Source organism: Chelonia mydas, chromosome 23, assembly GCF_015237465.2.
Source record: "Chelonia mydas isolate rCheMyd1 chromosome 23, rCheMyd1.pri.v2, whole genome shotgun sequence".
NCBI lineage: Eukaryota > Metazoa > Chordata > Testudines > Cheloniidae > Chelonia > Chelonia mydas.
Window position 1 is genome coordinate 14,096,374 of NC_051263.2, and position 27,957 is coordinate 14,124,330.

The 27,957-nt window shown below is 51.2% G+C and overlaps 1 protein-coding gene across 1 annotated transcript; it reads right to left on the reverse strand.

The window, feature by feature from the left end:
• Positions 1-73: 73 nt before the first annotated feature.
• LOC119564829 (epididymal sperm-binding protein 1-like) lies at positions 74-27,957 on the reverse strand. The gene is made up of 6 exons (XM_043534886.1): positions 27,920-27,957; positions 27,254-27,408; positions 7,343-7,495; positions 5,652-5,857; positions 3,522-3,696; positions 74-516 (listed from the first exon to the last, which is right to left on the reverse strand). The coding sequence occupies exons 1-6, from the start codon at positions 27,955-27,957 to the stop codon at positions 362-364; spliced, it is 882 nt and encodes a 293-aa protein (XP_043390821.1). The 3' UTR covers positions 74-361.

A 27,957-nucleotide genomic window follows, 5' to 3' on the forward strand; every position in this document is an offset into this window, starting at 1 on the left:
CAAGGGCAGTGAAAAGTGGAAAATGCACCAGGCCGGCCAGCCCCAACCAGCATGAAGCGCTGATCACACAAAACAGCCCAGGATGGGTCTCAGGATTTTCAAGCCAGCGTCAGGATTTTGGGCACCCACGTTGTATCGCCTTAAAGGGGCAGTTGCTCAGCACCTTAAACAGAGCCTGATCTTCCACAAGCACTGAGCACCTGCCCTTTGAAGGCATCTCGAGGTGGACACCCAAAATCACTCTTCGCTTCTGAGAATCTTGGCCTGGGTTTTTATCCAGCAGCCCCCTCCATCGAAGTGGTGTCACAGGACGTCGACGGCTCTGGCACTGCCCGTCCCTTCAGCTCCTCCTTCTCCCTCCTCAGTCGGGACAGAAAACCCACTGGCGGTCCATGTGGTAGCTGTCAGTGGTGGCACACCAGAACCTCCCGAAGAGATTGTCAAACTTGGTACAAGCAGAGAAGCGTTTGCCCTTGTAGGTGAAAGGGAAAACACACGCTTCTCCATTGTCGTAATCTGAGGGAGACAGAAACACCGACTGGTACCATGGCCAGGGGGAGATTTCAGCTCGGTTAGGAGAGGAACCAATGGTTTTTTTCTGCAAAGGACATGGTCTGTTAATTGACTGCGAAGGAGCTGTGCTGGGGGAGAGTTTCTTTTCCCCCCTCCCCCTTCAATTTCAACATGCTGTTATTAGGTTTCAGAGTGAACTACCCTTTAGATGGATGGGGCAGTCTCCCTTCAGAGCCACGGTTCCAGGCTCTCTGCAGATGCAGGCAAGCAGCACTGTACTGCTGACATGCGGGTCCCCTTTTTAAATGAGAGCTGAGAGTCTGGCGCACAGTTCTGCGGCTGCGGGATCTTGGAGCCAGGAGGCCCTGCGAATAATTCAGCCTCACAATGCAAAGCCACTGGGCTCCACACAGCCCGGAGCTGGGGGAAATGGGCTGTGTCCTTCACTGCACTCTTAATGCTTTAGCTCCAGCATCTCAGTACCTTGACATCGTCACCTACATCCTGCCCCTGGCAAATGTCTCTGTGCACGGTCGCACTTGACCAGTTTCCCTGGGTCACCTCCCTGCATCAGGATCCTGATGTTCCCAGTCTCTGAAGGTTCTACCCTGCCCCGCCCTCCAGCTGGAATCGCTTCAGCAATTTCATCTCCCTTCCCAGCTCCTTCTCCCACACTCTCTGGTCTCTCTTCTAAAATGCAGTCAGTGTAGTCATTCCCCAGGGAGGCTGCAGCCATTGGGTCTCAGGGCAGAAAGGTTTCACAGGCAGAGATAGGAAGGATTGGACCAGCTTAGGGTGGGAGATTCAAAAGTGCCTCCACGACTCAGCAGCAGAATCCCAGGGAAAATCACCCCCGGATTGTAGAAACTCTCGGAATCTTTCCTAAATACCTCCCACCAAGCGTGTAGTTCCTAAATGCCACACAGGGCTGGGGCAGAGGTTCTGTCAGCATGAATTTGGGGTGATAAACACCTTTCCGGAATAATAATAATAATGTTTAAGTGTATTGCAGGAGTGCCTTGTTACGTCAGTAACAATCCAGAGCTCCATTATATGCTAGGTGCTGAATGTTACTAATTAGGGGTATTATAGTAGCCCTGAGAGCCCCACTCACAGGCCAGGGTAACACCAATAGACCTCAGTTGTCAGCAGGTGGGATTGAACCTGGGATCTCGGGAGCTTAGTGCATGAGCCTCTACTGCATGAGCTTTAAAGCTACCTGGCTCTGAGCTAAGGCTGTAGAGCAGACTCATTTTATCTCTCTTTCTAACTGGTCTCGGTGCCACTAGATGGGACAGATCACCACACCCAGGAGGTGTGTGGGTTACACCAGGACCCCAGTGTCCTAGGCAATGTACATTATTGATTAGGGGTATTATGTTAGCACTGGCAGCCCTGCTCATGGGCCAAGACCTCATTGTGCTAGGCGCAGTACATCTATATTAGGGTGTAATGCCAGCCCACTCAAAGGTGTCAGCGGGCGGGATCGAACCCAGGTCCTCTTGAGCTTAATGCAGGAACTTCTACTGCATGAGCTAAAAGACTCTTCTATCTTAACCAAGGTGTAGCAGGCTCACCATTCTCTAGGGGGCCTAGCCACCACTAGAGGGGGACAGAGCACCACTCCGAGCAAGCAGAGGGTTACAAGGGGTATTATGGTAGCACCAGGAGCCCCTGTCATGGCCCAGGACCCCATTGTGCTAGGCACTGTACATTATATATTAGGGGTATTACGGTAGCCCCAGGAGCCCCGTCATGGCCCAGGACCCCATTGTACTGCACAAACACAGAAGTGGCCAAGTCAAACTCATGTGGCAGAAGCCTTTATAGAGCCCTAGACTTGAAGGCCAAAAGGGGCCGTTGGCCCAGAGCCACAGAGGGACATGGGCACCTAAACCCCAGTGTTAGGTGTCACCGCGACCACCGCCCCCCCCACGCGGCTACCTCCTGCCCGCGTAGGCTCCTGCCCTCGCTCGCCCCCATTGTCTGCACTGTGAACGCTTCCCAGGCTGCCTCTGGGCCTGCACGTGCTGCGTCCCTCCAGGCCCCCGGCTGCCTGTCACCCACCTCCTCCTCCAGCCCCCAGTAGGAGATGAGCCAGCCCCGAACTGATTTGCCCTGAGGCCTGATCCACTGGGTGTGCTGGGAGCACAGCGGCTGGCTTAGGCCCCATTCAGAGCCCAGCTCGAGAAGGCGGTGGGGGTGTGTGTCTCCCTTATAATGTGTAGCCCTGGATTTCGAGCGCTCACCTGGGACGTGGGAGACCCAGGCCCAATCCGCCCTCGGTGTGAGCGAGAAAGGACTGAACCAGGGGCCTCCCATCGCTCCAGGGCGGGCTTGAACCACTGGGCTAGGGGACTTTCTGATCTGCAGCACCGCAGTCGCTCCTGCTGAAGCACTTCAGATACCCACTTAAAGAGTCATTGGGCCAAAGAGAGGAGGAAGAAGAAGAAGGGCTGTGTAACCTGGTGGTTAGAGCACCCCATGGCAGACGCAGGGTCCGGTCCCCCTGCTGCAATAGCTGGACCAACCCAGTCTGGATTGGTCCAGCGTCACCTTCCAGCCATTGGCTTTGGCTCTGCTTTGGTCTGCTGGACTCCAAGGGCCTTATTTTTTAACATTTGAATGCTGTCTTGTGTGCTATAAGATGTCATCGCAGCACGTGTGCTGTCTCATTCCCACCCCGCGTGCACGTGTGTGTGTTTTCGGGACACGTGTGTGTGGCATTGTGAGAGCACCGTTGTGTCACTGGGCCGAGCCAGAGCGGATTTTTGCACACGAAGGAGCAGTGGATATCCTCGCGAGTGGCAAGAGGGAGGGCGACCGACCGATCGTTAAATCAAACTCTCCCAGGAGGGAATTAACTGGCGTCTTGGAAAAGTTTGGCCAGCAGATTTGGAGCTGGGTCGTTCCCTTGCAGCGAGCGGGGGCTGCTTCCCGGGCCAAGCCGAACGGCCGCTGTGCCACGCAGGGGACCGGGGTAAGAGGCGAAGCCTGCCAGGACTCACCCGTCACGCTGCAGTACCTCCACCTGCCGTCCGTGTCGTAGTTCGTGGTGGTCGCGCACCAGCGCAGCCTGCTTCTGGTCCCATCCCGGGTGCAGGCCGAATACGATTTCCCCTTGTAAATAAAGGGGAAGGCGCAGGCGGGAGAGACTGAGAAGTGAAATGGAGAGAGATCGAGAGAGACAAATCACAACCACAAGCAAAATAAATTGGCACGCGCCCTTGGAGTCAATGGACCAGTTTCCCAAGAGGGTGTAAATTGTCCTAGCTCCTTTTGAATTAAAAGGCCAGATTCTGAGCCCGCTCTAAATCAGCACAGATCCACTGAAGCCGGTGGAGCGATGCCAATTTACACCAGTGGTGAATCTGGCCCCGTGAGAGGGGGCAAGCAGCCAATAGCTACACCGGCACAGAGGGAGGTCTTTGTTCCCATGAAGGAACTGGTCTGATGTGCAAATTCACCCATGTTCTTTACTTGCTTGCTCTGATCTGGTTTGTTATTGCAGATTATTTACACTAGAAATGCTAAGGGATATAACTGCACCTTGTACCTAGGGACCAGATCCGGACTGTAGTTACTCCGGAGTGGATTTGGAGTCATGCTAATGACTGCAGGTAGAATCAGCCTCAGATTCTCATCTCAGGATTTATTATTAGAATGACCCCCACTGCACAGACCCCAGCCGAGATCAGAGCCCCACTGTGCCAGGCACTGCACAGACCCAAGCTGAGATCAGGGCCCCACTGTGCCAGTGGAGAAACATGGAATGCTTCACAGAGATTAAAATCAAAACAGATGAGATAGACAAAGGGTGGGAAGGGAAACTGAGGCATAGGGCAGGGTTGTGACTGACCCAAAGGTTACAAAGGAAGCCATGAATTGGTCAGAGCTAAACCCTAGGTGTCCTGACCCCCAGGGCAGAGCACTAGTCCTGGCAGCAAAAGCAGGGACGAAGACTGATGATCGTTACAAATGACAAACCCGGAGGATCTCCAGTCTCTGGAGAGCTGAGCTCGTTAGCAGCAGCCAGGCTGAGCGTCTCTCTCTCTATTTCCCCTCCTCTCTTTTTCTGTCTCTTTTTTCCCATTCACGTGTATTTTCCCAGCTTTTCTTTTACATCCTCAGTCCTGTTTTCTCTCCCCCTCCCTCCTGCCGCCCGGCTCTCTCTTCCCAAATGCATCCATTGCTTTGGTTCCCCAGGGATGCTGCTGGAGTTGGTCTAATGGCCAGAAGTTTTCCCAGGCAGAGATAGGAAGGGTTGGACCTGCCCAGGGTGGGAGATTCAGCAGCAGTTCCATGGCTGAGCAGACATGTCCCAAGGGAAGTCACTCACCTCATTAGACGCTCTTTGAAACTTTGCTAAACTACCTCCCGCCAGACGTGTGGCAGGTAGATACACAAGGCTGGGGTGGGTTGTGTGGGAGAGGTTTTGTTGGCATGAATTCGGGCTGAAAAGCACTAACGGCTGCCACTTCTTCCTGGACAAATGTGGCCCAGTCAAATTCATGTGGCTCAAACCTTTATAGATTCTTAGATGTTAAGGCCAGAAGAGACCATTCTGGTCATCTCGTCGGCCCTGCTGTATAGCACAGTGGTTCCTACATCCAGCCAATAGCTTACAGTTGAGCTGGAGCAGATCTTTGAGAAAGACCGCCCAGTCTCCAGAGAGACACCGAGGGATCCGCCATCACGTGGCAAGTTGTTCCAGTGGCTAGTTATCCATCCGGTTGGAATTTGTGCAGCTTCAGCTGCCTGCCAGTGGATCTGCTAAACGTTGGCCTGATAGATTAGAGAGCCGTGTTTCTTAATACCTGAATATCCGTGGCACCACCACGCATTCCCTGCCCTGGCTCATTCCTTCTCTGCGTGAGTCTGAATGGTACGGCATCGTGGGAGTGCCATAATCTGATTGCGCTGGGTGGGGGTACGGTAGCCTGGAAACGTTGAGAGCCACGGCCTTACAACATAAAGTCCAGTTGGCCTGGGTGATAAACTGGGGCTGGAATGTCAAGGGGATTGTCTGTGATCCAGGCATGCTCCATTATTACTGGCTTGGTGAATCTAATGATAGAATATCCCTGCAGTTTGGGGGTGTCTGCTCTGTTCGCTGGCGATCAGTCCTGAGTCTGGGCGTTCTCAGCTGCGACCCGCTCTAGGCAGCGTGACACAGAGCTCAAGGACTCACCCTTCTGGGTGCACAACTTCCATTTGCCGTCCTTGTCGTAATCGCTGGTGGTCGCGCACCAGAGCCGCTTGTCGGTGCTTCCATCCCTGGTGCAGGCCGAGTACGATTTCCCCTTGTACTTAAAGGGGAAGGTGCAGGGCAGAGAGTCTGGACCTGAGAGTGAAATGGGGAGAGAGCAAGGAAAGGCAAGTGACAATCAGCAGCGGCCATTGAGGCCAGTGGCCAGCTCCCAGCTGGCGTAAAGCAGCGCGGATCCAACTGAGGGTCTGGCCCTAGGTATCACGGGGGTGGGGATGTGTGTGTGGAGAGGGCGGGGGAGAGGAACCAGCTCGATCCCAGAGACAGCTACACTGCCACTCACAGGGAGTTCTCCATTCTCATTTAAGAATTGATCTGACCCCCAACTCCTCTCTGTCCTGTAGCAACTGGCTTTGATCTGATTTAACTGCAGCTTGGCACAAGGGGCCAGATGATGAGAGCAGTGACTCTAGAATCAGTTTGCAGACACCCCTGACGACAATGGAGTCAGACCCACATTCTCATCTCAGGATTTATTAGTAGTAAGACACTCCCCCTCCCCCCACAGCGGGGCCAACAATGACTTTTCGATTCACTGGCAGTTCTGAAAATGTTTCAGAAAAGTTTCGCTTTGGGTCGCACCCAAACCAATGTGTTTCAGATTTTTCGTCAGCCTGAAGTGGAGAAAGTGAACGGGAATGAATACCTAGAGCGCGGCCTCGAGTCTCCTCCAGCCTCGGCGAGCGCCCCGGCACCAGAGTCATTCTCTGGAGCAAGTCACAAATTCATTAAGTGGTTTTGGGTCATCTGGTGCTGCTTTTTTTCAGCAGCTAAACTATTTACCAAGAAACTCACTCAGCTCCGTCACCAGCCAAGATCAGGGCCCCACTGTGCCAGGCGCTGCACAGACATGCAGGGAGAGACAGTCAAAGCTCACAATCAAATTAGGGTTGACAGAGAAAGGGTGGGATGGGAAACTGAGGCACGGGGTGGGGAGGTGACTTACCCAGGGTTAGAAAGGAAGCCATTGTGTCAGTTGACCCAGGTCCTGAGACTTGCTGCTGTGTTTTTTGGGGGCTTTTTTTGCTGTGTAGACATACCCACAGCGTCTTAGGTGTGTAAGTCCCATTCTTCAAGTCATTTAGACCCAGATTTTTAAAGGCATTCAGGAGTTGCTGCGCTCAGTGTTGCAAAGCCAACTGTGGTGAGAGACTAAACCTTGTTTTCCAAAGGGATTTAGGCACTTAGTAGGTGAAACTCACATAGGAGCCAAAATCTCATTGACAATCAAAGGACATTTAGGCTCTTAAATCAGTTGGCTTTGCAACACTAAGGCAGCAACCGCTAAATACCTTTGAAAATCCGGGCGTTAGGCACCTGGGGCTAAATTTTCAAAGGTCTTTAGGCTCACAGGGACGCAGGCAGGTGTCTAAGGGGCGTTTCCCAAGGCACCTCGCTCCAGCTGGAAGCTATGGTCTCAGAAAAGTCTGGCCAGTGGATTTGGGGCTGGGATGTTTCCTTGCAGCAAGTGGGCCTGTGTCCCTGGCATTAGGGCCCAGGGGAACGGCTGCTGTGCCGGGCAGGGGAATGGAGTGAGAAGCGAAGGCAGGCAGGCCTCACCCATGGGAGAGCAGAACCTCCACCGGCCATCCTTGGCGTAGCTGTCGGTAGTTGCGCACCAGAGCTTCTTGTCCCTGCGCCCATCCGTGGTGCATGAGGAGTACGATCTCCCCTTGTAAATAAAGGGGAAGGTGCAGCGGGGGGAGCCTGAACCTGTGAGGGGAGCAGAGAGAGATGGAGGAACAGAAAAATGAGGCGCTCTGCTCTCGTGAAGGCTCAGACCAGCTTTCTGTCTAAAGCTCAACTCTAAGTACACTAAAATCCGCACGATTACTCTGATTACCTTGAAACTTGGTGTGTTTCATGGGGTCAGGGGGTTCGATTTCTGATCCAAATTTGGTCCCATTTGACTAAGGGGTTCCCAAGTTACAGCCCCCCTGAAAAAAACAGCTTGGCTTAAAGTTGCCAACCGAGGGCACGGCACCAATTAGCCCTCTCGGGAGAAATCTAATTCCAGTGTCATTAGCCGAAGTTTGGGTCTCCGGTTAGGCATGTGGCGAGCAGGTTTAAGGCTCATGCACGGAGCACTGTGCACGGGGCGTGATTCACTCAGCATGGACTATCACAGCCTCTGGACCCAAGCAACACAGAGCTAGCACTGTGAGCTCAAACCCGACCCCAGGCAAAAACTGGAAATTAAACAAGGGGGCATCGTGCTACGTTCTGCCTGTCACAGGGGAAATGAAATCTGAGCACAGCTGAATATCCAGGCAGTGCTGTACCGAGTTCTGAACGGAGAATAAATTACAGGTGCAAATCCCCTCTGGGAGGGGAGTGTTATTGGGGTGGAAAAGTAGGTGGGAATAGGGAATGGAGGGGGGATTATGGGGAGGGGTGGGTAGGAGAGAGTTGGGGGGTCAGGTGGAGTGGGACACTGGGAAGTGGGACATGGTTTGAGGGACTGGGGGAGAATAGGGGCTGTCTGCCAAGATCTGGAGGGGGGAGGTCCTGATCCCCTTTCCCTACCTTTGTGTGTGTGTGTTTGAACATGGGGGCCCCCTGTCCCTGTAGGTGGGTCTGAGCCCCACTGCCTACCCCTTTTTGTGTGTGAGGCTCTGGAGCACCCCTGTCCATCTATTGGAGTCTAACCCCCCGCCCTTCCTCCCCGCTCATGTGAGCAGGTTCTGGTTGGCTTGCCCTTCTTGGGGTGGCTCCCCTCTCCCTGCCCCCTCCTGTGATCTGGGACCTAGGGGTCCTGCCCCTCTGGGGGTATCTGAGCTCCTCTCCTTGCCCCCATAGGAACCAGTATGTGGGGGAGCCCCACCCCTCTGCATGGGGAGCCGAGAACAGCCATCCTGGTATCATGCCCCGAGAACACACAGCTGAGTTGGGGTGAGGAGCTTAGGATGGGCAGGCTTGGTGCATCTCACAGTTTCCCCAGCACTGGGGAGGGAGTGGGGGACTGCCCACAGAGATGAATGGAGCAGTCCCCACATCTTAGGGCCCTGGTGTCCACCTGTGTTCATCTACAGGGGACATTCTCCTTCTGCTGACAACACCTCTCTGCTCTGAACAAGCCATGTCACTCCACGTGGAGGCTCCCATGTCTTTGGACTGACCCTGGGCTGGGGACCTGCAGAGAGCAAAGGTGCTGCTGCTGGTTAATTTCATCAGTATCATGATGCAGCACCATTGTGCCAGACCTGCCCCGGTGATGCCAGAGACAAAATCTTGCAAAATCCACATGCTCCTCCAGATTTTCCTGAACTTTGCCTTGCCTTCTGGGGGTGTGGGGCAAGGCAAGAGATCTAAATCTGGGGTCATTTGAGCAAGAAGTTCCTGAGAAAACAGCTTGTCTTAAAGGTCACATATTCTCCTAGCATTTTGGGTGGCACACCTGGCTTCCCAAATGCAAATGGCTTAATGGGGTGGAGGCTGAACTGGAACTGATGGTGTGGGGGTGGGTGAGAAAAAATATGGCGGGGAAAGGAGAGACAGCTGTAACGCAACTATAACCACCATGTAATAAAACGGTTGAGTAGGATAATGTTGAAGATTTCTCTTGCCGGCTCTGTTAGCAGCTACAGATTCCAGCTGTTTTAAAGCACAACTAGTCGCCTTACTCCACTACAACAATGTGTATAGAGGATGTGCGGGGGTATTTAGGAATCACACAGCAGCAGTGTGGCCCTGTGGGGTGGGGATAGCACACAGACTCAGAAAGCCTGGGACTCTGCCATTGGCTTGCTGAGTGACATTGTGCCTCAGTTTCCCCCCTCAATTAGGTGAATAATGATGTTTCCCCTGTTTGGAAGCTACAGATGAAAAGCGTTTTGTAAGCACAGGGGCGTCTGAACTGCACACCTACGTGATATTTACAACAACCCATAGGACCACTAACTCCAATCAACGACTATTCTCTTTCTTTTAAAAAAGGGTTGGAAATTAAATAGCAAAAAGCTTTGTTAACATTGAATTCAGCAAAATCCAAACTAGTGAGCACCAGGAAGTACAGAGTGAAGGTACGCGCCCACACCACCTAAATTCTGCCCTCTTGGAGCGATGCCCCAATAAGCCTGCACCACGTCCTCACCCGGCACTGACCAGCAGCTCCCTCCACTCAAATCCTTCGCATGCATGACAGAAAGATGATCACAGCTACTGAATGTGACAGCCCCTTCATCCTTGGGCACATGAGACCATCACTCTGCTTTCACTTACCCATCATTTAACTCACTGGCCGCCCTCTCCCACCTCACTGCTGACAATCCCCATGGCAAGGAGCCCCTGCACCCAACTGATGGCACAGCCAACCCCAGTGTGTCTCCAACTTCTCTGCTGTTTAATTATTACGCACCATGGGGGGAAACCGCTGCACTGAGGGGAGAAGCTGTGACCCCATGAGTGGGCTAGTGGAGATGGTGCTAGATTTGAAGTCTGGCAGCCACCTGTCTTCTAATCCTGCTCCTGATCCCGGGCAAGATTATGCCTCAGTTTTCCCATATGACAAATCTGTCATTTACCTTCCCTGCGTAAAAGTCTTAAAGCTGCAGAGGAGAGGTCTATGTACACAGAAGCAAGGTGGGTGAGGTAACATTTTTTATTGACCCAGCCTCTGCCGGTGAGAGAGAAAAGCTATCAAACGGCACAGGTTGGACCTGAAGACGAGTGCTGTGTACACTCCAAAGTGTGTCTCTCTCCCCAGCAGAAGCTAATCCAATAAAAGCTGTTACTGCCCACACCTCATCTCTCCATATCCCGGGACTGACATGGCTACAACATCACTGTATAATACAGTGAGCAGCTGGTACTCTCCACTTCCCCCGTTCTCCATTTGGGGTGTGTGTGCCCAGGCAGCTACCTCACCCACTGAGCTGCCCTCGGGTGCTGGAGCCGCACACCCATTAGCTATTGCCAGTGCTCTGTGCTGCACCCCCCCCGCCCTATGCAGGGACCCTGTATCTGCCCCCGGGACGCTCTCTGCAGCTGCGTTTGGGACAGGCTCAGCCACTTGCAGCAGATCAATAAATCAGAGCAGAAGTTAGTGCACAAGAAAGAAAAGCTTCCGAGCCATTCTCCTGTGTGTTCAGTTCTCCCCCAGCCCCCACCCAGGGGAGCAGTGAGATGAGGGTCCTGGGGGGCACAGCCTGGGGCTACCCAGGGGGAAGGCATTACCTGGGGCTGCCACGCACAGGGCCAGGGCGACCAAGCCCCAAGCCAGGAGCTTCCTGCTGGACGACATCTCCCTGGCTTGTGCTGGGTGTCCCTCAGAGTCGCTCTCCCCTTATGGAGTTGGCAGGTGGGCCGCCCCCCAGAGCCACCTGCTAACAAGGAGATTTCACAGCTGCCCGGCTGCACATTGTTTCTGTTCCACCCACCCGGATGTGCAGAGAGAGGCAAATCCTCCTGAGGCTGGCATCTGGCCCTGGCCCCTGCCTTCAATAAACTGCCCTGCTCCAGTTGTGCAGCCCAGACTCAGCCACATGCTCTGATTCTTGTAACTTTGCAGATGCCGAGCTGGGGAATGGGGAGCGGGGGGGCTCTGGAGCAGTGCTCAGGTGTGGAGGTTGATGCAGGGTGGGGTCTCTCCCACTTGCTCAACCTTCGTCCCGCCAGGCCGTGCTCTGGCACCAGGACCCTTATTCAGGGGAAGGGACCATCCCAGCAGCTCGGTTCTGAAACACCCAGTTCGATGGCTGCAGCTTTGCCCAGGAACTGGGTTTCCAAAACTGCCGTTTTTCTATGATCCCTCAGTGAACAAGGATCCATACTCAAAGGGCCCTTTGCTCCATGTGCTCCAACGTGCTGACGGAGCAGAGCCAAAAGGGGGGAAGCCAGGCCCTTTCCCTGCATGGGAAGGATTTGGGGGAAGGGAGATGGAGCCAGCTCAGACCCCCCACCCATCTCACTCCCTCCCCATCGCCCCACAATTCCTCTCCATCACTGCTGCCCCAGGCCAAGGGAGGGGGCTCCAGGCTCCCCCACCCCAGGATGGAAAGGGGGGTCAGAGCAGTGCAGGGGTGTGTGGGGCGGGGGTCAGAGCAGTGCAGTGGGGAATCGGGGGGAGGCTTTGGCTCGGCTCCACCTACCACCACCTCTGCACCCCCATTTGTGACCCCCCTAAAAGGGGCCCCCCCACTGACTCCACATCCCAGCCCTGCTCCTGCATCCTCCCCCAGCTCCTGGTCCTGTGGGGCCCCAGCAGACCTCCACCCCGGGGTGGGGCACAAGCTGGGGTGGGCAGAGTGGGCTGGGCTGGACAGGCAGAGATGGGACACAAGGAGATGGTGTCCGGGGAGCAAAGGGACTCGCATGCAGGCAGGGACTGCTGAGCCTGGGGTGACCCTTCCTGAGGAGGCAGAGGCTGGGGCGGGTGAGAGCTGGGCTGTGGGACCTGGGGGAGCTGAGGGGAGATTTGCAAGAAACCCAAGGAAATGAAATGCCCGTAAACTTTGTTTGCCCAGAGTGAAGGGCGCCCCACACGAACTTGTGCCTACGCAGAATGTTGAGCGCAGAGACACCCAGATCCCTGCAGGGAATACGGCGCTAAGGGCCACTCCCCCCCACCGCCCACAACACCAGCCACCCCCACACCAGTGCTCTACCCTCATTGGGGCTACAGAGCACGCAGGGGAGGGAGCACATGGCTCCGCCTAGCACCTTTGCTTTGCCAAGGCAGAACATAGGTTTGGAGCAGGCACAGCGACCAGAAGCCCCCTCCAGCTGCCAATACACCCGAGCCTGCCCCACGCAGCCCGGCCCCGACTGCCCCAGCATCCCCCGGGCCCCGACTTAGTTCACTCTGCCCTGGAGGGGGCAGGGCTGTGCGCTGCCAGCCTGTGGGTGGTCCTCCTAGCCAGGGAACCCTGCCAGAGATGCAAGCGGCAGAAGGCAGCATTGGCATGAGGCTTCCTGGGGCTCCCAAGAGGCACACACTCCTCTCTGGCCAGCTGCTGCCCCCCGCCATGTGGCACGGCCCACCTGAACCCAGCGAGGGCAGCTGGAGAGTCGGCTGCTGAACGCTGCAATTCACAGCTGTGCCGCCCAGCACGACCGATGGCATGTTCAGAATTGTTCTTCCGTCCATTCACCCTGTAGTCCTGCCCACCCCGGCTGAACCGTTCATGCTGCTGCCTTCTCTGGGCAACAGGCTGCTGCTGGCATGCCCTTCCCTGTCCCCCCCCCAGCCCGTGTCTGCCCCCTCATGCTGGTGTGTGTTGCATTGATGCCAAAGGCAGGAGCAGGCTATGGCTCAGAGCTGGCTCCATGCCTGGGCATTGGCTGGAATGGAGGCCAAAATTGGGAGCACGCCAAGCCGGGTTACTTTTCTGGGCTGCCAGGCTCAGAGCACAGGCCCAGAAAGGCCAGTGACGTTCTCCCACAAGTCACTGCGAGAGCGTTCAGAGAGTAACGCAGCACCGAGAGCCAGCGGAGGCTCCCTTCGAAGGCCCAAGGCCTCCCCTGGGCTAGGGCAGCGCCACTGGGATGCAGCAACTCACGCGTGGCTTTGCAGTGTGCATGGTCCCACCCGGGCACTCAGACCTGGGGGCCGAGCACCCGGGTTAGCTCAGCAGTGAAGACAAACCCAGCGATTCATAGGTCCCAAGGCCAGAAGGGTCCACTGAGATCATCCACTCGGACCTCCTGTATCACGCAGGCCGGAGAACGGCCCCGCAGCAATTCCTAGAGCAGAGCTGGTAGAAAAACATCCAATCTTGATTTAAAAGATTGCCAGTGATGGAGAATCCACCATGACCCTCGGCGGATTGTTCCAATGGTTAATTACCCCCCCACCCCCCCGTTAGACAAAAAAGCACTTAGAGCAGGGACTGCTGGGTTATGACTCCAGGACCTCTTGTTTAGTAGGGAGAAACCACAACCACCTACACTGTGCCCACCCTCTTTGAAAGAGCATTCTTGGAACTACACGTCAACCAACTCAAGAGAAAAAGGGGTCAATGGACCAGCTCCCCAGCTGCTGAAAATCAGCCCAGTTCCATTGGCGTCAATCGGCCATGTCCTCAGCTGGTGTGAATGGGTGCGGCTCAGCTGAATCATAGATGGTAAATTCCCACACAAGTACGCCAGCCCTATACGGGGAGGTCTTCACTGCCATCCTCTACAAACTAGCCCTGAGCTGGTTTGTTTTTGCAGATTATTCACCCCAGAAATGCTGAGGCCTCTAACTGCAGTGGGGCTCAATGGGCTACATTCTGACCCCAGATTCTGGGCCTTGTTAGGGGTGAATCCAAAGTCAACCCCAACATTGGCAGAAAGAAAAGGAGTACTTGTGGCACCTCAGAGACTAACCAATTTATTTGAGCATGATGAAGTGAGCTGTAGCTCACGAAAGCTCATGCTCAAATAAATTGGTTAGTCTCTAAGGTGCCACAAGTACTCCTTTTCTTTTTGCGAATACAGACTAACACGGCTGCTACTCTGAAACCTAACATTGGCAGAGTGAGGCTCCGCGCTTCTATTAATTAACCTGGCCGTCTGCTGCCCTCTGCTGGTGAACAGGAGGAAGATACAAGACTAGAACATACCCTAGTTTGCACGTTCCCTGCCAGCCCTGCACTGGCTGGATCAGACGATGGAAGCTCACAGAGCAGCACCTCCCGTCCAGACCCCAGTTTCACACTGGACAATTTAAGGGCTCTGGGCAGGGCTGTGGGTCAGGAAACCAGTGGGGAGCAGGCAGAGTCAGGGATGGTGAGTTGGAGTGAGTTGGGCATGTCAGTGCCCAGAGCTGCACTGCCAGGTTCCAGCTACAGGGCCTGGAAAGCAACACGTCTGCTGCGCCCCATCCGATTATGTGTGTCGTGTTGTACACACTGCTGTGCATGTGGCTGGGAGTCCCTGTGTCCCCCCCGTCCCCCCATCACATTAATAGTGGAAACCTCCATGAAAACGAGCAATCTCGTGATCACATTCCAGCATCAGGTGACGAAGTTAATTTACGTCGGTAGATCTGGTCAGTAAAATTGCTGACAGAAAAAGTTTTCCATCAGAAAATGCAGGTTCGGCAAAAAGTGGTGTTTTCGAGGTGTTGATTTCGATGAGATTTTACATGGGAAAGGTTGGAAACAAGTTGCTTGGAGGTTCTCAATTCACTGCAATAATGCTGAAAAGTTTCCTTCCCATGAGGGAAAAACATTTCAGTTTGAATTTATCGTTTCAGTTAATTTCATTTTGACTTTAATTACATTATAATATTACAGTGTGAATTTTAATATGTTATATATATCTCAAGTTTTATATAGTTTATTTGATATTATAGTTTAAAGTTTCAAAATGATCAGAGCGAAGCATTTTACCTTCAACAAAATATTAACATTAACATTATAGTATATAGTATATATTTTATTTTATAATATAGTATAATGTTTTGTAATTATTAGACAGAAACATTATACATTATTGCAAAATATTAATTAATTATCCAAACGAAACATGTCACTTTACTTCAAACTATTAATTGAAATGTTTCCTCAGGATGAGGGGAAAACGTTACATTTTGAATTTACATTTCAGTTCTTTTCAACTTTTATATTGCAATCTGGATTTTAATATTATTGTAAATATATTTTATATATTTTATTTTATATTGTAGTCTAATGTTTCAAAATGATCAGAATGAAGCATTTTACCATATTGAAACAAAATATTAATGTTAATATTATAGTGTATACTAGATATTGCATTTTTTATTAAAGTATAATGTCTTGTAAATATTGGACTGAAACATTTTATTACAAATGTTATTTTATTACAAAATATTAATTGAAACCTTTCCTTCCAAGAAGGGGAAAATGTTTCATTTTGAATTTATGGCTTCAATTCTTGTCATTTCAACTTTTATATTATATTGAAATCTGAATTTTAGTGTTATAGTATATATAAAAAAATATTATAGATATAACAAATCAGAATGCAACATTTGAAAGAATTTAAGACCGTTGGCAGTTTTTCAAAGAGACATTATTAAGGGCACAAGACCACACTATTCCACTGTGTAGGAAAGATAGGAAGTATGGCAAGAGACCACCTTGGCTTAACCAGGAGGTCTTGAATGATCTAAAAATCAAAAAAGAGTCCTACAAAAAGTGGAAACGAGGTCAAATTACAAAGGATGAATATAAACAAATAACAGAAGTATATAGAGGCAAAATTAGAAAGGCCAAGGCACAAAATGAGATCAAACTAGCTAGAGACATAAAGGGTAACAAGAAAACATTCTACAAACACATTAGAAGCAAGCGGAAGGCCAAGGACAGGGTAGGTCTGTTACTCAATGAAAAGGGAAAAACAATAACAGAAAATGTGGAAATGGCAGAGGTGCTTAATAACTTCTTTGTTTCGGTTTTCACCAAGAAGGTTGGTGCGATTGGACGCTTAACATAGAGAATGCCAGTGAAAATGGGGTAGGTTCGGAAGCTAAAATAGAGAAAGAACAAATTAAAAATTACTTAGACAAGTTAGGTTTCAGAGGGATTAGCCATGTTAGTCTGTATCAGCAAAAACAACGAGGAGACCTGTGGCACCTTAGAGTCTAACAAATTTATTTGGCCATAAGCTTTCGTGGGCTATAACCCACTTCGTCAGATGCATGTCATGTTATAACCCACGAAAGCTTATGGCCAGATAAATTTGTTAGACTCTAAGGTGCCACAGGTCTCCTCAGTGTTTTAGACAAGTTAGATGTCTTCAAGTCACCAGGACCTGATGAAATGCATCCTAGAATACTCAAGGAACTGACTGAGGAGATATCTGAGTCATTAGCTATTATCTTTGAAAAGTCATGGAAGACAGAAGAGATTCCAGAAGACTGGAAAAGGGCACATATAGTGCCAAACTATAACAAGCGAAATAAGGGCAACCCAGGGAATTACAGATCAGTCAGCTTAACTTCTGTACCAGGAAAGATAATGGAGCGAATAATTAAGAAATCCATTTGTAAACATCTAGAAGATAATAAAGTGATAAGTAATAGTCAACATGGATTTGTCAAGAAGAAATCCTGTCAAACCAATAGGATAGCTTTCTTTGACAGGGTAACAAGCCTTGTGTAAGGGGGGAAGTGGTAGATGTGGTATATCTAGACTTTAGTAAGGCTTTTAATTCAGTCTCGCATGACCTTCTCATTAACAAACTAGGGAAATACAACCTAGATGGAGCTACTATAAGGTGGGTGCATAACTGGTTGGATAACCATTCTCAAAGAGTAGTTATCAATGGTTCACAGTCATGCTGGAAGGGCATATCCAGTGGGGTTCCACAGGGATCAGTTCTGAGTCTGGTTCTGTTCAATATCTTCATAACTGATTTAGATAGTGCAATAGAGCAGGGGTGGCCAACCTGAGCCTGAAAAGAAGCCAGAATTTACCAATGTACATTGCCAAAGAGCCACAGTAATATGTCAGCAGCCCCCCCCCCCCCCGCCCCATCACCTCCCCACCCTGCTCCCAGTGCCTCCAAACCACCGGCAGCCCTGCCAGTCAGTGCCTCTCCCTCCCTCCCCGCACCTCCCGATCAGCTATTTTGTGGCATGCAGGAGGCTCTGGAGGGGGACGAGTGAGGGCACAGCAGGCTCAAGGGAGGGGGTGGGAAGGGGTGGAGTGGGGATAGGCCTGGGGCAGAGCCAGGGGTTGAGCAGTGAGCACCCCCCGGCACATTGGAAAGTTGGCACCTGTAGCTCCAGCCCCGGAGTCGGTGTCTATACAAAGAGCCACATATTAACTTCTGAAAAGCCACATGTGGCTCCAGAGCCACAGGTTGGCCACCCTTGGCATAGAGAGTACACTTGGCGGATGTACCAATATGGGAGGGGTTGAAAGTGCTTTGGAGGATAGGATGAAAATTCAAAATGATCTGGAGAAATGGTCTGAGGTAAATAGGATGAAATTCAATAAGGAGAAATGTAAAGTACTCCACTTAGGAAGGAACACTCAGTGGCACACATACAGAATGGGAAATGACGGCCTAGGAAGGAGTACTGCGGAAAGGGATCTAGGGGTCAGAGTGGATCACAAGCTAAATATGAGTCAACAGTGTAACACTGTTGCAAAAAAAGCAAACATCATTCTGGGCTGTATTAGCAGGAGTGTTGTAAGCAAGACAGGAGAAGTAATTCTTCCACTCTACTCCGTGCTGATTAGGCCTCAACTGGAGTACTGTGTCCAGTTCTGGGTGCCACATTTCAGGAAAGATGTGGACAAATTGGAAAAAGTCCAGAGAAGAGCAACAAAAATGATTAAAGGTCTAGAAAACATGACCTACAGGGGAAGGTTGAAAGAATTGGGTTTGTTTAGTCTGGAAAAGAGAAGACTGAGAAGGGACGTGATAACAGTTTTCAAGTACTGTGGCAGAGGTCTGACCTTGTCCCCATGGGTCCCGTGCTTCCAGGCGGTTTATGCTAGCCTCAGAGACTCTGCAACCCTCCACATAGCCCTTCTCTCTCTAGGGCCAGGGTTACAGTCTACGGAGCCCTTTTCATCATAAGCCAGCAAGGAGGTTGGTGAGAGAACTCCCACAGTCTCTGTTGTCCCTACGGGCTTATTCCATAATAGTTTAGACTCCTGTCCTGCCAGGGGCCTATCTTCCCCTCCCAGGAGGTGTTTCTGTAGTGGCGGGTTGGGGGGAATCCCGGGCCCGCCCTCTACTCCAGGTTCTGGCCCAGGGACCCTAATGGCAGCAGCTATTGGCAGCTGACCTTTCACTGCTAGAGTTGCTACATTTTCCTGGGCCACTTCCCCACAGCTCTCCCGCTTCTCTCTTCTTCACCCTTACCTTACGGCTCCCTTACCGATGGCTTGAGGGTGTCTTCATTACTCAGCCCTTCATCCACACTTCCTCTCCTCTGGCTTCCTGGCTCTCTTCAGCCTGACTGGAGTGAGCCCTTTTATAGTATCAGAAGGGCCTTAATTAGAGTCAATTGTTCACATTAACTTAATGACAGGTTTCAGACTAGCAACCGTGTTAGTCTGTATTCACAAAAAGAAAAGGAGTACTTGTGGCACCTTAGAAACTAACAAATTTATTTGAGCATAAGCTTTCATGAGCTACAGCTCACTTCATCGGATGACTCTTTGCAGGTTAATTGGAGTCAGGTGTTCTCATTAGCCTGGAGTAGCCCCTGCTCTGGTCAGTCAGGGAACAGAAAAGTGCTAATCCAGTGGCCAGTATATCTGTCTTCTACTACTCTATTATACCCAACTGGCCTGGGTCTATCACAGTACCTAAAAGGTTGTTACAAGGAGGAGGGAGAAAAATTATTCTCCTTAACCTCTGAGGATGGGACAAGAAGCAATGGGCTTAAATTGCAGCAAGGGAGGTTCAGGCTGGACATTAGGAAAAACTTCCTAACTGTCAGGGTGGTTAAGCACTGGAATAAACTGCCTAGGGAGGTTGTGGAATCTCCATCATTGGAGATTTTTAAGAGCAGGTGAGACAAACTCCTGTCAGCAATGGTCTAGATGGTGTTTGGTCCTGCCATGAGTGCAGGGGACTGGACTTGATGACCTTTGAGGTCCCTTCCAGTCCCATGATTCTATTATTTTGTTAATTTCAATTGCTGTGATATCCGTAATTTAAATTGCAGTATAATGCTTCAAAATTAGGAGAAGGATCCATTTTGATTGTATAGAAACGAATTTCTGTGCCATTCTTGGGACAATCTGACATTATCCAAATATTTCACTGCTCCTGCTTCGACATTTTTCAGCATTTCTGTTCCAAGACAAGCTTGAAAGGTCAGCTTTTCATTCGCATTCGGACTGACAACAGATTTCGGAAATGTCATGTTTCCCGTGGAGCGGCCGTGCCGCTTTCCATCTGTCTCTGCACCTAGAGTCATCGATTCTGAGGCCAGCAGGGACCGGGGTGGTCTAGGCTGAGCCCTGTATAGCACAGGCCAGGGAACGTCCCCAAAGCAATTACCGGAGCAGATCTTTTAGAAAAACGTCCAATCTTTGCTTTAAAATTGCCAGTAATGGACAGGGTGGCCCCATTACTTTTGCTGGCCTGGAGCCAGCCCCAGTTGGTAGGGGTGCCTGTACTGGGGTCCATCTGGCAGCTCGGTTACCAACCCCCTTGTGGCCAAAGCCCTTGCCAGTGTGTCGGTCCCAGCGGCATGTGGGAAGCCCACTGGCTCATACTGCTCTGATTTCTGGGCTGTTAGCAATGTCCAGCCCCCATGGGACCCACGGCAATACCAGCCTCCAAACCACGCTGGCCAAAGCTCCCACAGGGGCCCTGCCAACGCCAGACGGGCTAGTCACGGACCTGTGGGGCTGAGAAGGCCTCGGCCTGGCCCTGAGCCCTTCAGGGGTGACTGGCCCAGTGTCTCCTGCCCAGCCACACTGATGTCCGGAGTCCAGACAGCACGGGGATGTGGCTGCCCTGCTTGGGGACCCAAGGGGTCAGGGATGGGGGTTCGGGCTGAGGCCAATCTGGGGGCTCTGTCACCCTGGGCTTCAAGCCATTATTATAGCATATCCCCCTTGCCCCCCCATCCCACTGTGGGGTGGATCCTGCAGCATCTGGGGGGTGACGGAGCCCCCTGGGTGGGCCCCACACAGTCTGTCCCCCTCAGGGGGAGGAGGAAGCCATCTTTTTCACCATGGGTCACAAGATCCAGTGCCCCCTCACTGGTGCAAAGGGAGGTGATCAAACCCTGAGGAACTAGGGCAGGGGAGAGGGTTATGAGTCCGGATTGGATGGGGGCTGCTCCCTGAGCCTGGTGGATGCCACCTGAGGGTGTGGCCCTGTTGGGGGTGAGGGTCCTGGGGTTCCCCCACAGCAGCCCTCACTTCCTCAAGCTCCACTTCACCTTTACCTCAGGGCCTCCTTCCTTGTGCCTGCTATGGTGTGTACTACTCAGCCTCTCCAACAGCACAACTTCCTCCCACAGCTCCTGACATGCACACCCACCTGACTGACTGGGAGGCTTTTAACTAGTTTCAGCCAGCCCCTGACTGGCTTCAGGTGTCCCAATCAACATAGCATTCTCCCTGCCTTCTGGAAAGTTCTTAATTGGCCCCAGGTGTCTTAATTGACCTGGCGCAGCTTCCATTTCACTTAACCTGGTACCAGGGATTTGTTTAGCCTGGAGCTAATATATCTATCTCCCACTACTTTTCTATAGCCATCTGGCCTTGCCCCGTCACATATCCCCCCCCTCTGCTCAACACCATAGTTGGGCAACTTGGGACGCCAGGCAGTATGCTCGTGACAGACCATCAGCATTGCCATGGTGGCATCCAGCCCTGTGCCGTATGCGGAACTGGAATGGTTGGAGGGATAAGAACCACCTGGTCACCTTTGCATTCTTTTCCTTATTCCGCTGCATCCACTGGAGGGGTGCATGGTCCGTCACAAGAGTAAATCGCCAGCCTAAGAGGTAATAACACAGTGTCTCCATAGCCCATTTGACAGCAAGGCATTCTCTCTCGACTACTGTGTATTTCTGTTCTCTTGGGAGAAGCTTTCTGCTTAGGTAGAGGATCGGGTGTTCCTCTTCTTCCACCATTTGCGACAGAACTGCTCCCAACCCCACCTCAGAAGTGTCTGTTTGTAAAATAAATTCCCTGTTAAAGTCCGGGGCTATGAGTATGGGGTCATTACAGTGGGCCGTCCGAAGGTCTGTAAATGCCCCCTCTGCTGCGTCGGTCCACTTTACCATGTCTGGACCTTGGGCCTTCACCAGGTCCGTTAGGGGACTTGCCCTAGTGGCGAAGTGGGGAATAAACTGTCGGTAGTAGCCTACCACGCCTAGGAACGCACGGACCTGCTTCTTTCGGGTCGGCCGGGGCCAGTTTTGAATTGCCTTTAGCTTATTCGTTTGGTGCTTCACTATGCCCCTTCCCACAATATATCCCAGGTACCTAGCCTCTGCTAGCCCTATGGCGCATTTAGCGGGATTAGCAGTGAGGCCAGCCCGCCTTAAGGTGGGTAGTACTGCCTCAACTTTCTCCAAGTGGTTTCCCCAGTCTGGCGTATGGATGATGACAGCATCTAGGTATGCAGTTGCATAACTAGTATGGGGGTGCAGCAGCTTATCCATGAGGCGCTGGAATGTGGCTGGGGCCCCATGTAGCCCAAAAGGGAGGACGGTGTACTGGAATAGCCCATCCGGGGTGGAGAATGCTGTCCTTTCTTTAGCTTCTTTGGTCAGAGGAATCTGGCAGTACCCTTTTGTTAGATCTAGTGTAGTCAAGAATCGGGCACTACCCAGTTGGTCAACCAGTTCGTCGATGCATGTTATGGGGTATGCATCAAACTGGGATATTTTATTCAGTCAGTGAAAGTCATTACCGAATCTCATGGTACCGTCAGGTTTAGGCACTAGAACAATAGGACTGGACCACTGACTGTAAGACTCTTCAATAACCCCTAATTCTAACATTTTCTTTACTTCGGCCTTGATTTCTTCTCTTTTGGCTGCTGGGATTCGGTAGGGTCTCAATGTTACCTGGGCTCCGGGGATTGTGTGGATATGGTGATAGGTCTCAGTCATCCGCCCTGGTTTTGTAGAGAACACATCTCTGTTGTGACTAATCATGTCGGCTGCCTCGATCTTTTGGATCGGCATCAAGTCGGATGATATCCTCACTTGCTCATGTAAGTTATCCTCCTGGGGAAGGGTCTTCTGCATGACTAAGCATACCTCTCGATCGTGCCAAGGTTTTAGAAGATTGATGTGGTAAATTTGCTCTGATTTCCGGCGGCCTGGCTGCCGCACCTTATAGTTCACCTCTCCCACGGCTTCGATTATTTCGTAGGGTCCCTGCCACTGGGCCAACAGTTTACTTTCTGCTGTGAGCACCAGTACCATCACCCGATCCCCTGGTTGGAACCGTCGAAGCTTCGCTTGGTGGTTATAATGGGCTCGTTGGGTCTCCTGTGCTCTCTCCAAGTGTTCCCGTACAATGGGCGTAACTCGGGCTATCCGGTCTCTCATCTGCAGTACATGCTCAACGATGTTCCTTCCGGGATTTGGCTCCTCTTCCCAGGCTTCTCTGTCTATATCCAATATGCCCCGAGGGTGGCGCCCATATAGTAGTTCGAATGGAGAGAAACCCGTGGAGGCTTGCGGAACCTCCCGGATGGTGAACATGAGGTAAGGCAATAGGGTATCCCAACCTTTCCCATCCCGGCTCACCACTTTCCTGATCATGGCCTTGAGGGTCCCATTGAACCTTTCCATGAGGCCATCTGTTTGCGGGTGATATACAGAGGTCCGTAGGACTTGTACATGGAGCAATGAACAGAGATCTTCCCTCCGGGGCAGAGGGTGCAGTTGGGTTGCGGGTCCCTGGGGCAGGGGATGCCATCGGGAATTGTACATGTCATGTTTCTAAAAGGTCAGCTACCATAGCTGATACTATTAGGGTCCCTGGGCTGGAGCCCGGAGTAGAGGGTGGGCCCAAGCTCCCCCCCAACCTTTGCCCCTGATTAATCACGGAGACTGGGAGACAACAGAGACTGTGCAAGGAAGGATAACTTCTCCTCACCTCCCTTGCTGGCTTATGATGAAAATGGCTCAGTAGACTGTGACCCTTGTCTCTAGAGAAAGAAGGGTTACGTGGAGGGTCACAGTGAGCCTCTGAGGCTAGCAAAATCCGCCAGGAAACGCGGGACCCACGGAGGCAAGGACAGAGCTTTGTCACAGTTGATTGAGGCTTTAGTATCAATAATAAATTGAAAATGGTGACCCTCACCATTGCTGAAAATGTAGGTTTTCCATTTCCATTTCTTTCTAATGAGGCTATAATTTTACATGGGGTCTTTTGGCGTTACACATTCTGTTCCTTTACATTTACATTTTTTGTTTGTTTCTTGGCTTTTATGCTTCAAATGCGGTGTTGAAATTTAGGATGCGAGTTCAGTCACTACTACAATGGGCTGAGGTGGGGTGTATTGGTTGTCCAACATTATGGCATTCATTTGCTGCTGTATTTCTTGCATTTCACGCTTGTGAAAATCTAGTGTTTTTCCAATTTAGTGAAGTTATTTTATAATCATGTCCATAGTAGGACTAGGGGTTGATCAATTGGGCTTCTCAGATGGAAGCGATAACAATTCATGTCAGGCATGAATTGTTTCCTGCTTGTGATTGGTGAAGATGGTAAGGAGCATGTCCCTGTCCCATCAGTCATATTTCCAGGATGATACTAACTGGGATTTTCAAGTTGGGGATGTCGTGGTAAGGCCCCTTTTTGGTCTGATTTTATTTTAATATTATTTAACCCTCTTGGATGAGATGATTGACTCTGTGTCTCAGTGTGTGAGCCTTCTACTTTCACTACTGCTTTATCAGAGGCTCCTTGAACAGTTGCTATAGGAGGAGGATTTCTCTTGGGATTTTTTTGTTGGGTTTGAATATAACTCTAAGCGTTAGACAATAAATCCAGCAGAATGTAATCATAACATCACACAGTAAATGAATACCAAACTAAAACCATTGGCTGGTCGAGTTCTTTAGTACATAGGCTGGGATTCTCCTTTGCAGCCTGGAGCCACCTCCCCTGTTCACAGTCTTTGTTCTCCAGACGTGCTTCCAGGTGGGCGAGACGCCAAAAGTCACATTCCTTCCTTTATAGGGTCTTCCAGCTTGCTGGAAAGATCTTTTACTATGACATGAGTCAAGCTGTGTCCATCGTCTATGGGCTCCCTCTGAGAAGCCTTCATTGTACACACATGATAGTCCCTGGGAGTGTGCATTTCCCTTAATGGGCCATCAACACTGTCTGGCTTCTTTACTGTTCCCAACCTCACAACATCTTCCAGTGACACACACCGAGGAAAACTTCATAACTTCCCATACAATGACAACACAATCAATCCACCAGGACATTATTGTTCAACAGATCAAGCCTTTTAGAATCATACCACACAAGGCACACAACATAGCCGAATTATATCACCATGGTAAATATGGGGATGCAGGGTACTGCTTTGGAGCACAGAGGGCCACAGCACCAGACACAGGGACAGAGATGTGAGGCACTGGGATGCTCTGAAACTTTATTGGCCTTGCTAATGAGTAGGAGAATCAAGAACTTCACCCCGTCACCACCAGCATGAGACAAACCAACCCCACCCGGACGGGGCCAACGCTCCAACCTAGAGTCTGCCTGACCAGCCTTCACCACCTCCCATCCCCCATTGCTGTGTGCCCTGGCCCTCACCAGGCCCCATCCCTCACCCCCATCTGCCCTAGCCCTCACCGCCTCCCATCCCCCACCATGTCTGCCCCACTCCTCCTGGCTCAGCCCCATGGAGTTTCCTTTCAAGGCAATATTGAATGAAGTAGCTGAGACCCACCTTCCCTACCCCTGGGCTGATCACGGGGACAGCAGGAGTGGGCACCACCCCTCTGCAGCATGGGAGGGGAGGGGAAGAATGGGGCTATAAGAAGAGGGGCTGGGAGCTGAGAGCCCATCACTGGGGATCTGGTGTGAGCATCTATCAGTGAGTGACGGCACCTCTTGCTCCGGCACCATGGAAACCCTGGTGCGTCCCCCACCTCCTCCTGCCCATGGAAACCCTAGTGAATCCCCACTGCCCCTCACCTCCTGCCCCATGGCAACCCCGTGAGTCCTTCCTGCCTCCTCCTGCCCCACGGAAACCCTGGTGAGTTGTCCCCCCCACCTCCTGCTCCATGTAAATCCTGTTGAGTCGCCCTGCCTCCTGCCCCATGGAAACCCTAGTGAATCCCCACTGCCTCCTCCTGCCCTATGGAATCGCAGGTGAGTCCCCCTTTCCCCCCCCTCCTGGCCCATAGAGCCCCACGGAAGACCTGTCTGCCATTCACACCCCACCCCATCAATCTCCAGGGGGTTATCCCCTGACTCCTCTCCTGTCTGTGGCACATCAGGGGTTAGAAGAGGTGGGTTGGCAGGCTCTGGGTCTGTGCCCAGGCTCGGGGGTGCTGATGCTGTGGGGGTCTGTGCAGGTGCCGGGACGGATGCCCAGGGCTGGACTCCTGCTGTTAACCCTTCTCCTCTGCTTCGGGCCAGAGACTGTCGGGAGCATCAACCCCGTCGTGCTTGGAGAGATTGTGGATCATGGAGATAAGTGAGTGAGACCCCAGTGGGGCATTTCCCATCTGGCTGTGACCCCTCTGCCCTCCTGGGGGGGAAATTGCATAGGTGGCTCAGTGCATGGCAGAGCTGGGAAGGGTGATTCTAGGGTGCAGGGGGAGCTGGGGCTTGGAGCTGGGAGGGGTGATTCTGGGGTGCTGGGGTCAGAGCTGGGAGGGGTGATTCTGGGGTACAGGGGTGTGGGGGTCTCTTTACTATTGTGAAAAACTGGTTGGAAACTGGAATTCCAATTCCCTCTGAAATTCTGAAATTTCTATTTTCTTTTCAGTCCGAATTAGTACTAAAGTTTGAAAACTTCCATGGATTGGGAATTCCAAATTTTGTTTTGGCATAATTAAAAATAAATTTCAGTTGGACCATATCTGAATATTTAATTTCTGTAAGATCAAAATATTTCCATTTCAGCTTCAGCAACTTGAGTTTCCTGCTTTATAATATAATATAATATAATATAATATAAAAGTCCAGATGTTTTCACCTGTATATTATAAACAGCAATATAACATAACAAAAGTAAAAAAAATAAAGTCATAACCAAATGTTTCAATCTAAACAATTTGTTCTGATCATTTTTCATTCAAAAATTACACAAAATCGATGTATTCGCTTGGAACATTCAGATTTTGTTGAATCAGCCCTTACCTAAGGAAAACCGTTCTGTCAGAAAAATTTTGAGCAGCAGTAGTCATGTGCTTGCTGTACACTCCCTTTGGAATAAATGAGGACCAGGTACCTTGCACCCAAGACACTTTAAAGAACTGGCCTGTAGGATAAGTGCCCCCCAGTATTATCAGGGTGAGGAGGTTAGATTTGGACATGGGAGGCTGAGCATTAGCATGAATATTCATGATAGCGCTCAGGCCCTCTAATAGGACAAACCACCATGAACCTGGCTTCATTCCCACCCCCTGCTCCGGAGGCTGGGGGCTGCAGAACGGGGGGTGGGGGCTCAGCTTAGAGGATGAAGGTCTGCAGGGCTAACCCTGCCCCACAGGTGACACCTGTGCTCCCCCAAGCCTATGCTGTGCCCACCCAGAGCAAGATTCCCTCCCAGTAGATGGTAGCTAAGGCGAAGGTGCACTGGGCTGGGAACCAGGAGCTCTGCTCCTAAGTCTGCTGTCTAGCGCACATCACAGCCCTTGTTACTCATTTGTTACCTGCACACTCCACCCACCGTGGGCTCAAGGCATAACCTGGTTAATTTAGGCACCCTAGCGCTTTCCCAGTTCCTAGGGCTCAGGGAGTAATTTTCTACGGGTTTGTGGGGCCTTTTACCAGTGAAAGAGCCTTGCCCAGTCATATCCTTAACCTCTATTTATGAACAGCTACCAAAACAGAATACACAGGGGAAGCAGACGATGCTCACCACTCCCAATAAGGAAGAGGAACTTTTCCTGGTGGCCAGGCAGTATCAGGTCATCTGGGGCTCCAGCTGCTGCATTGAGGGATGGCAGGGTGCTGAGGGCTGTCAACTCTGATCTTGGACTGTGCCCTGGAGTTAGCGTCCAAAGAACTTCCTTCCTTTTGGACCCCAGTTTATATAGTGAAACTTGAGTCCTGCTTAGCTGTACCTTACCCAATGGTAAACTAAAATACTACAAAATCTTGTTTTTCACCAATCCTAGCCCATTACAAAACAATTTTTTACCCAATCAGACCCCGCCAGCTTAGTTGATTTAAATCTTGCAAAATTAGTTATGCACCAGACAGAAACAATCAAAGAACCAGACAGAGACCATATAGATAAACAATAGAGATATGCGGGACTATAAGGTCAAAACAATAGAAGTATCGATTGAACAATGACAGCTGCTGATAAATGGTTTCTTGCCAGACCGCTGAACGCTGTCAAACAAAGTTTTCTTTAAAGATCTTAAGAGCTGGTGATGGTGGGGACTATTAGGACAGAAATGCCTCCTTCACAGCCCAATGTAACATTGTTATTTTATAACGCAGAGGGGATGCGAGGACGTGACTCTCCGTTTCCTGGCTGCTCCCGCCACTAATTGCCGAAAAAGGCCTCAGACCTTACAGATTCGCTCTGTAATTCAGGTTGGGGGGGCCAGCCAT

Bases quoted from the DNA above. Each gene is read 5' to 3' on its own strand.
- LOC119564829 (XM_043534886.1), bottom strand. From the start codon at position 27,957: ATGGCTGGCCCCCCCAACCTGAATTACAGAGCGAATCT. The intron at 5,858-7,342 runs GTGAGGCCTGCC...TTTCACTCTCAG, and splicing joins GAGGTTCTGCTCTCCCATGG to GTCCAGACTCTCTGCCCTGC. The intron at 517-3,521 runs GTGAGTCCTGGC...TGTCTCCCTCAG, and splicing joins GAGGTACTGCAGCGTGACGG to ATTACGACAATGGAGAAGCG.